At 45.4% G+C, this 10,193-nt stretch overlaps 1 protein-coding gene across 1 annotated transcript; it reads left to right on the top strand.

The window, feature by feature from the left end:
• Nucleotides 1-4,220: 4,220 nt before the first annotated feature.
• LOC121542224 (neuronal PAS domain-containing protein 4A-like) lies at nt 4,221-9,805 on the top strand. The gene is made up of 8 exons (XM_041851691.1): nt 4,221-4,395; nt 4,839-4,990; nt 5,116-5,224; nt 7,040-7,331; nt 7,437-7,546; nt 7,688-7,823; nt 7,949-9,573; nt 9,777-9,805. The coding sequence occupies exons 1-8, from the start codon at nt 4,221-4,223 to the stop codon at nt 9,803-9,805; spliced, it is 2,628 nt and encodes an 875-aa protein (XP_041707625.1).
• Nucleotides 9,806-10,193: the final 388 nt, after the last annotated feature.

Raw genomic sequence — 10,193 nt, 5'->3', positions numbered from 1 at the left:
CTCTTTAAGGAATACCTGGGATAGGATAAAGTAATCATTCTACCCCACCCCAAAGAAAAAAAGAAAAGAAAAAATATTGTAAAGTGGTTATCCCACTGGCTATAAGGTGAATGCACCAATTTGTAAGTCGCTCTGGATAAAAGCATCTGCTAAATGACGTAAATGTTTTTAGTTCCCATAACGGTGTCTGGTTATTCCTTCTCTTCCATTTCTACTGCTATGATAGATTCCGGATCAGCGGGGAACCTTATAGATAGGGAGCTGGTCTCTGAATGGGGGTTGCCCACCGTGCCACTGCCATCTCCGCTACACGTCACCTCACTGGACAATAAACCCCTTGGATCAGGCACCATTACGCACGTCACTCTCCCCATCACCATCACCATTCCCACACTACCGGAGCACCTTGAGGAGCTGTCATTCCACATCGTCACGTCACCCCTTCACCGGATCGTCTTGGGATTGCCCTGGCTCAGACTACACAACCCCACCATCAATTGGAGCACTAAGAGGATCACAGCCTGGTCTACCTCATGCCGGAAGACCTGCCTGCTGGTGGTTTGTTGTTCCACGTCAGTGGAGAGTCCGGAGTCCGCCCTCCAGCCCAACATTCCACGTGAGTACGCAGATCTCTCCGATGTCTTCTCTTCAGTAAAGGCTACGCGTCTCCCTCCTCACAGGCCCTGGGATTGCGTCATTGACTTGCTGGAGGGACAACACCCCCCGAAGAGTCGCATTTACCCCCTTTCCATGGCGGAGACTGAGGCCATGGAGAGGTATGTGGCGGAGACCCTGAAACAGGGGTTCATCAGACTCTCTACCTCTCCTGCCTCCGCCAGCTTCTTCTTCGTGGCCAAAAAGGACGGAGGACTGAGACTATGCATTGACTACAGGGGGCTGAACGCAGTCACCACCAAGTACCGGTACCCCTTCACTCTGGTTCCGTCGGCCATCGAGCAGCTACGAGGGGCCCGGTACTTTACCAACTTGGACCTGAGGAGTGCCTACAACCTGATCCGAATCCGGGAAGGAGACGAGTGGAAGACGGCATTCAGCACTACCTCAGGCCACTATGAATAATGTGTCATGCACTACGGCCTCGCCAACACACCTTCTGTGTTCCAGTCCTTCGTCAATGACATGTTCCGGGACATGCTGAGTAGACAGGTGGTGGTGTACATCGATGATATCCTGATCTACTCGGCTACGTTCGAGGAGCACGTCAGGGACATCCAAGCTGTCCTACTCCGCCTCTGGGAACACAGCCTGTTGGTGAAGGGGGAGAAATGCGAATTCCACCAATAGGCCATCTCCTTCCTGGGATACCGGATCACTCCTCAGGGGGTGTTCATGGAAGGAGTGAAGACGGATGCCGTCAGGTCATGGCCAGTTCCCACCACCATCAAGGGCCTACAGAGCTTCCTGGGCTTCGCTAATTTCTACCAGCGTTTCATCTGGTCCTTCAGCTCCATAGCCGCCCCACTCACCTCTCTCCTTAAGGGTGGGCCTCAGAAGCTGGCCTGGAACCCTGAGGCTGACGCTGCCTTCAAGAGGCTGAAGGAGAGGTTCACCACAGCGCCCATCCTAAAACACCCAGATCCATCTCGTCCTTTCATCCTGGCGGTGGACGCATCGGAGGAGGGCGTGGGTGCGGTCCTCTCCCAGCAGCACGGTAAGCCAGAGAGAATTTATCCCTGTGCCTTTTTCTCTAAAAAGCTTACCCCCGCAGAGAGGAACTCTGGAGTTGGAGACAGGGAGCTGTTGGCGGTGGTCCTCGCTCTGGAGGAATGGAGACACTGGCTGGAAGGCGCAGTCCATCCATTCCGGAATCTTACTGACCACCGGATTTGGAGCACCTCCCATTGCTCTGATTCGCCGGTCTACTGAGCCACCGGTCTGAGCGCACCACATCGGCAACACCGGAATGGAAACCCAACACACCCTAATCACCTCCAGCGCACCTGCATCTCATCACCATCCCTATTTAGCCCTGGACTGTTCTGTAATATGTTGTGTGTGATTGTTTAGCTTCGTGTCGTGTACTCTATCGTTGTTATTTCTCTTTGTCATTGTTAAGTAAACCTTGACCTTGTTAATTCCTGTGTCTGCGTCCTGCCTCTTCGTATACTCCGTACTCGTCACACTGATAAAACTCTACAGAGGAACAATAAGGAATTAAATGTTTGGTCGTGTTACACAACTTCTATGAAGATCATACTGTGCTCCTGTCACGCCCTGACTCAGGGGACGCTTATATGTTGAGTCAGGGTGTGTATATTCCTTGTTGTGCTTTTTCTATGTTTGTGTTCTAGTATGTGTGGATCTATGTTGGCCGGTATGGTTCCCAATCAGAGGCAGCTGTCGCTTGTTGTCTCTGATTGGGGACCATACTTAGGCAGCCTATTGGCACTGTCTAGTTGTGGGATCTTGTTCCGGGTAAGGTTTGTTGTATGTACAACCTTAGGACTTCACGTTTCGTTTGTTTGTTGTTTATTCAGTGTAAATAAACATGTACGTATATCACGCTGCGCCTTGGTCTGACCCGTCCTTGAACGAACGTGACAGCTCCTCCTAAACTGAACCTATGATGAAGATATGGCAGTGGTCCATGTAATCACATCGCTCTACACTAAATGTAATTACATATCCAAAAATCGTATTTTATATTTCAGACAACATACTTGCCTTTATCTGTAATCCGCCTCTAAATAATCAAGTGTGGTTATCACTTTCTGGCTTAAATGGTGTCTTTGGTCCACAAATAAATAATGATTCTCAATGTGGTTACTAAGTAACAGCAGTATTGTTGCCATGGTCACACATAGATGGAGACATTGTGATTGATGAATGAAGATGGAAAGAGAGAGAAATAAATGCTGAGTTAAAGAAAAACTCTCTAACACCTCTGCATGTGAAAATGTCTCTATATACAAAATAGCAATTCAAGAGTTGGGAAAATCTAATTCTGTGGTGTATCAAAGTCCTGCACCATCAGTGAGAATAGATGCTCCATATCTCAACACCATTGTAGTTTCAACAGATGGCCACACCACCCACGATAAAAAACATCCATTACCACAGGGAGCCCAGGGTGTCAAACAGCAGTTCCCTCTGTGTCCCATGGGCCTGGACCAAACTGAAGCCAGTAAAATCTCAATCTATCTGACGTCATCTGATGATTTTTATTTTTTTACAATTCAAGGAGAATCCAGTTGATCAGTCGTACATGACGAAGAGACTGTAGTGTAGTGATATGATATTATGAAGGACTATCAACAGGATGTTTGAGTCAGGCATGTTGTACATCAGTAAAGTGAAAATGTGTGTGGCTGTAGTCTCATTTGTGGTTGTAGTTTACTTATAGGTAAAAAGTATACCAAATGTTATCTGAATGATGTATACTGTTTGACTTCAATGCCTAATATATCTTAACTCTAATGTAACTCCACTTCTAAAACTACAAATGAACAAATGTAATCTTGACCTCTTGTATTTTCGCTGTAATTGGTGCAGACCTCGAACTCAGTCTGAGAAGCGAATCAGATAAAAATAGAGTATCATTACAATCAGAACATTCCTCTTAAGTACATGTTCTAAAAATAAACTGAACAACCAAGGCAATAATAAAGCAAGGAACATGTACAAGGCTGAATTCTCACCAGAGAGAGAAGGGAAGGGGAGTGTGTAGGCGTTTGCTTAGTTCACCTGGAGACAACACTTACTGCCTATGCTTTGGTTAACACACATACAAACACACACACATTATCTTTCTCTCTCTCTCTCTCTCTCTCTCTCTCTCTCTCTATGACACTTGATAGAGAGAGAGGGAGTGAGAGAGAGATATCATACAGCAGGCAGTTCTCAATGCTAATCACCCCCTCCCATTGCCATTCAAATTCTATTCCTATCTATGGTTGCTCACCACCCCTCCACCCCACCATCAGCCTATATAAAGAACATCCTCGTTCATGTACTTTATAATCACGACATAACTAGTCAACATAGACAGCCACCATAACAGCTCCTTGCCCGCGGGGAGACAAATTACAATGAATTGACAATGCAAACTCAGCTATTAAACTAGTCATATTCATTCTAACAATTCCGTTGTCAATTTACAGCGCCTGAATGAGGATGAAGTAGTGAGACAGAACAACTCCGCGACTTCTACAAACCTCTCAAACTCCGAACAGACACCTGTTTCAGACAGGCACGCGACAATGTATCGGTCGACAAAAGGAGCATCGAAGGCTCGGAGGGATCAAATCAACGCAGAGATTCGGAACATCAAGGAACTGTTGCCCATCTCCGATTCGGACAAAGCTCGACTCTCCTACCTACACATCATGTCACTTGCCTGCATGTACACCAGAAAGTCTGTATTCTTCTCTCAAGGTAGGCTCAACCTTTTTGTTATTTTAAATATGGTCACACGAAGTGTACTTTTTCTCTTGTGGTTTTAGTCACCAGGTGCACTGAAGTTTAACGTGCATGGTCGATAACCACTGCATCCTATCATGCACTGTAATTTAGAAGTTAATCTATTGATTTATTTGTTGGCTAATAGTTTGATTTGGTATGGATTTTTACATAATGTCCCTATACGTCTTGCGCTGTCCAAAGTTCTGAAAGTATTTGGCGCTGTCCATGGTACTAGTCTGTTGTAGCGAGTAAATGCGCGTGACTCCAATCTGTTGGAAGCATAACACCAGTAATATTTAGGATGAACACGATCCCTGTTGAATAAAATGCAAATAGTACAATTTATTTTATGCTTTTTGTCTCCGTGACGATATTCACAACTAATTTTAGACCTTTTATTTTATTTGCCAAAACAGACGCTCTTCAAGACGAGACCATGGACTTCATGTTGTTTCACGAGCTGTCAGGGCTGATGTACGAATTGTCAGGTTTCATGATACTCCTAACAAGCGATGGAAAACTTATGTATCTATCTGACAACGTCGCAGACCACCTCGGCCATTGTATGGTGAGTAGCCTAAGCTGCAAACTGGTGGCTGTTGTTGTTACTTTGACAAACCATACACTGAAAGTATTGTGCATAGGCCTATGAAAGTATCATTCAATGTCATGCAACCTGTTTTTCTCATTCAGGTGGACCTGGTTGCCCAGAGTGATCGTGTATATGATATAATTGATCCTAGGGACCACTTTGTCATGAGGAGCAACCTTGCAGGTCTACCGATGACCACTACTGACACAGGTATAGATCTCTCATCACTGTACTAATCTAAGAATTGTTTTACTGTATCCATTAGAAAGACGTTTAGTAACCCAACTGCTGCTTCCTATCCTAGACTATGGTGACATCATCTATCAAAACACAACCAAGACCTTACTTTACGAATTATATAACTGTTCTTCAAATGTACACTACCAGTCAAAAGTTTGGACACACCTATTCATTCAAGGGTTTCTCTTTATTTTATTATTTTTTACATTGTAGAATAATAGTGAAGACATCAAAACTATGAAATAACACATATGGAATCATGTAGTAACCTTAAAAGTGTTAAACAAATCAAAATGTTACATTTGAGATTCTTTAAATAGCCACCCTTTGCCTTGATGACAGCTTTGTACACTCTTGGCATTCTCTCAACCAGGTTCACCTGGAATGCTTTTCCAACAGTCTTGAAGGAGTTCCCACATATGCTGAGCACTTGTTGGCTGCTTTTCCTTCACTCTGCGGTCCGACTCCTCCCAAACCATCTCAATTGGGTTGAGGTCGGGGGATTGTGGAGGCCAGGTCATCTGATGCAGGACTCCATCACTCTCCATCATGGTAAAATAGCCCCTACACAGCCTGGAGGTGTGTTGGGTCATTGTCCTGTCGAAAAACAAATGATAGTCCCACTAAGCCCAAACCAGATGGGATGGCGTATCGCTGTAGAATGCGGTGGTAGCCATGCTGGTTAAGTGTGCCTTGAATTCTAAATAAATCACAGACAGTGTCACCAGCATAGCACCCCCACACCATAACACCTCCTCCTCCATGCTTTACGGTGGGAAATACACATGCAGTGATCATCCGTTTACCCACACAACGTCTCACAAAGACACGGCGGTTAGAACCAAAAATCTCCAATTTGTACTCCAGACCAAAGGACACATTTCCACCGGTCTAATGTCCATTGTTTGTGTTTTTTGGCCCAAGCAAGTCTTTTCTTCTTATTGGTGTCCTTTAGTAGTGGTTTCTTTGCAGCAATTCGACCATGAAGGCCTCATTCACACAGTCCCCTCTGAAGAGTTGATGTTGAGATGTGTCTGTTACTTGAACTCTGTTAAGCATTTATTTGGGCTGCAATTTCTGAGGCTGGTAACTCTAATGAACTTATTATCTGCAGCAGAGGTAACTCTGGGTCTTCCATTCCTGTGGCGGTCCTCATGAGAGTCAGTTTCATCATAGCGCCTGATGGTTTTTGCGACTGCACTTGAAGAAACTTCAAAGTTCTTGAAATGTTCTGTATTGACTGACCTTCATGTCTTAAAGTAATGATGGACTGTTGTTTCTCTTTGCTTATTTGAGCTGTTCATGCCATAATATGGACTTGGTCTTTTACCAAATAGGGGAATCATCTGTATACCCACCTACCTTGTTACAACACAATTGATTGGCTCAAACTCATTAAGAAGGAAATCAATTCCATAAATTAACTTTTAAGAAGGCACACCTGTTAATTGAAATGCATTCCAGGTGACTACCTCATGAAGCTGGTTGAGAGAATGCCAAGAGTGTGCAAAGCTGTCATCAAGGCAAAGGGTGGCTATTTGAAGAATCTCAAATATAACATTTTGATTTGTTTAACACTTTTAAGGTTACTACATGATTCCATATGTGTTATTTCATAGTTTTGATGTCTTCACTATTATTCTACAATGTAGAAAATAGTAAAAATAAAGAAAAACCCTTGAATGAGTAGGTGTGTCCGAACCTTTGACTGGTACTGTATATTTATCTTATAATGACAACAGATTACATTAATTTCAAACCTTTCTGCTTTTTGTCCTCCTCCAGACAGGTTATTTAGATGTCGCTTCAATACTACAAAGTTCATCCGGCGGCAGGGTGCGGAGAACAAGTTGATGCTAGTCAGAGCTCGATGCCTCACCCCACCTTGCCCTGTCTCTGCATACTGGAACTCCAACCCAGTATGGGTGTGTTTCTGTACCCCTCTGAAGACAAAAACGCCTTACCTTACAATCGCCAAGAGTGGCCCGCTCACCCCACCCCCTGAGCAGTCCATCCTGCTGGCTTGTTTCCACTCTCAACACCACAGGGACATGAGGCTTTGGGATGCCCAGGACAGGTAAGAATAAGCCTGGTTCATTCTGAAGTATAACACTGTTTTGGTAGTGTATATGCATGAGAACATGAGGTATGTTATCAACTCTGCTGTCCCTTTCTCCTCCAGTGTGAGTGTGTACCTAGGCTACGATGTGGATTCTCTACGCTCTCGCTCCTGGTACAGCCTGGTCCATCCCAGGGATCTCTCCCATGCTTCTACACAGCACTGTCTCCTATGTGAGTACATCCACAATAACACAACTACTCAACCACAGCCACTTAACATATAGTGTAACACAACACAACCAACAGTACAAACACAAGAGGAAGACAGACCAGCGAGGAGAGCTGAATATGGGAATGTGTCTGTCTCTGCAGTGAGTGAAGGAGGGGAGAGGCAGGTGGAGATGGTGGTGCAGGTGGAGGCAGCAGACCACTCATGGGTCTGGCTCTATATGGTCCTCCAGCTGAACAACGAAGAAAACCCCATCAGCTGCCACAACTACGTCATCAGGTACCACAGCTACACTGTTATGAAATACCACTATGCCATTTGTCTCTTACCTTTAACAATGACCTCTATACAGGATCTGTGAGATATAAATCATTATTGTCTCTTTTCCTCTTTCTCTCTCTTAGTGAGTCAGAGGCGTGGTCAATACGCCAGCAGCTGTGTTTGGAGCAGAACCAGTTCCCTGGGTATTTGGGTTCTGGTGAGAGCCTGTCCAGTCCAAATCAGGTCTTCACCCCCAGTAGAAGTGACCTGTCAGCCCAGTCCTTTGACTTCGGCACTGCCACGTCTGGTGTGAGCTCTTGTGAGGAGCCCATGCAGCCAGTTGGTTATGGTCCTCGCTCCAGCCTGTCGTCTCTGGATGAAGAGAACTTCCCCCAGACACATGGAGGACAACACCAGTGGAAAATAAAGACCAGCCATCTCTCTGTTGGACCAACCACTCCTGCCTCACTGACTGACCCTGAGTCTGATATTCTGACTCAGAGAATTACCTCTCACCTAACCAATATGTCAGAACCCCTCCCCTCCTCCCTCACCAAGCCCCTCGCCCCTCTTACTATGCCCCACCCTCAACAGATGGGGGAGTTTGCATGCACTCCCCCGTACACCCCTCATCTTGCTAGTGGCAGTTTTCCTTTTGTGGAGAAACTGCAACTCAGTTTAGATCCTTTCAATGCAGCTGTGTCATGCCCAATGGTCCATGCGGTTATTAACTCAGCACATAGAGCACCAGGCTTCTCCCAGGCCCTCTCTTCTGAGCATCCTCAGGTACTCTTCCCGGCAGAGCCCCATAGAAAGCTGCCCCCTACCACCAATAGTTTTGGGGGAGATGAATGCTCAATCATGGGCTTGCCACAGATTAGTGGTCCCTTGTATGTGGATGTTCCCCACAGGCCCTTCCGTGGCCCTCTGAATGAGCTCCTCCTAACTCCAGAGGCTTCCCCCACACACCCGTCCTGCTCTTTCTTCTCCATGGAGAGAGAGCAGGAGCGAGAGAGGGAGGAAATTTCTCTCTTGGCTAAATATATTAGCTCTTTAGCTGAGGGATTCTATTGTGACCCTCTTCTCCCCAGAGTAACCCCATCCACCTTCTCGTCTTCACCCAGCCTTCAGGCCACATCCCAGAATTCCTCTCCTCCTTGCGGAGGTGAGTGCCAGCCCTGGATGGGGCTAGACCCGCCCCTTAGCCGAGAGGATATCTCTCTGTATGAGGAGAGTATGGCTCTAGAGAGCCTCATTGAGGAGGTCTCAACTTTCCCTTTGTCCCCCTCTTCATGTTACTCTCCCCCCCCTTCCTCCTTTAACTCCTCCCTGCCATGCTTGCCACTCACCCCAGTGAGCAGGTGTAACCCCAGCCTCTTCAAGGGTGAATCTTCAATTGGAGTAAACCACTTCTGTAGCGTCCAATCGACGCAGTGTAACTGCATGGCAGTGGGTGGAGCTATGATGGCAGGGACTAAAAGAGACATGGTGGAGTCATCAGAGAGTGAGATAGATACGAACGTGTCAGTGGAGCCTCCATCATCAATACCATCGTCAGCCATCGCTCTCACAGCCTTCCAGGAGTGTGCCCCTGCCTTGGTCCATCCAGCCCCCACCATCAGTTTGCCCCATGCCCAGTCCCTTCTGGAGGAACTGGATGCCATGGAACCTCTGTTTGAGGCAGATGCCTCTTTCACCCTGTCTTGGGGTGACAACCTGAGTTGTATCAACTCCCACTCAACCATGCACTCACAAAGCTTCCACCAAGGTAAGGGACATTTTTGTCATGCTAATATGTTGATATAAGACAACAGGCCATGTTACCACTGGCACATAAAAAAATGTCATAGTCTCATCCGATATTTTCCATTTCACAGTATAAGATGCATCACTACTAAGATTTCAGTGTGATAAATATTGTTTGCTGAACTAAATTAACGAACTCTTCTCTGTTGTTTTCTTTCATTTCAGATGGAAGCCTGCGTGACCCTCCGTCCTAAAATAAGTCTGTGACTTACTTAATTCAGTATGGCATATTGTCATATTTCAAGCTTTTCCTGTAAAATGTGCAACGTCTATACAAAATATTAAAAACGGTGAAAATGTATATTCTCCTATACATATTTAGGATACTTACAATCCAATATTGTATAATAATGTTTTCTGATGATTCAGTTGTACATGCATTACTTTGAATTAATTTGATTGCTGAGTAACCTCATAATAGAGGTAATTTAAAATGCCATATTTATATTAACTCATAGTGAGAAAGAAGGCTTCTTTGAGCACAAAATATAAAATGGCGAAAATGTAACAGACCACAACGATTTTGTTTGGTTTTTATCTATAAAGATACAGTGTTTTCTACAGTGATCTACACATTGGTCA

The sequence above is a fragment of the Coregonus clupeaformis genome, chromosome 27 (assembly GCF_020615455.1).
Source record: "Coregonus clupeaformis isolate EN_2021a chromosome 27, ASM2061545v1, whole genome shotgun sequence".
NCBI classification, from domain to species: domain Eukaryota; kingdom Metazoa; phylum Chordata; class Actinopteri; order Salmoniformes; family Salmonidae; genus Coregonus; species Coregonus clupeaformis.
The sequence above is the reverse complement of the archived record's forward strand: the minus strand, read 5'-3'. Positions and strand labels throughout refer to the sequence as shown.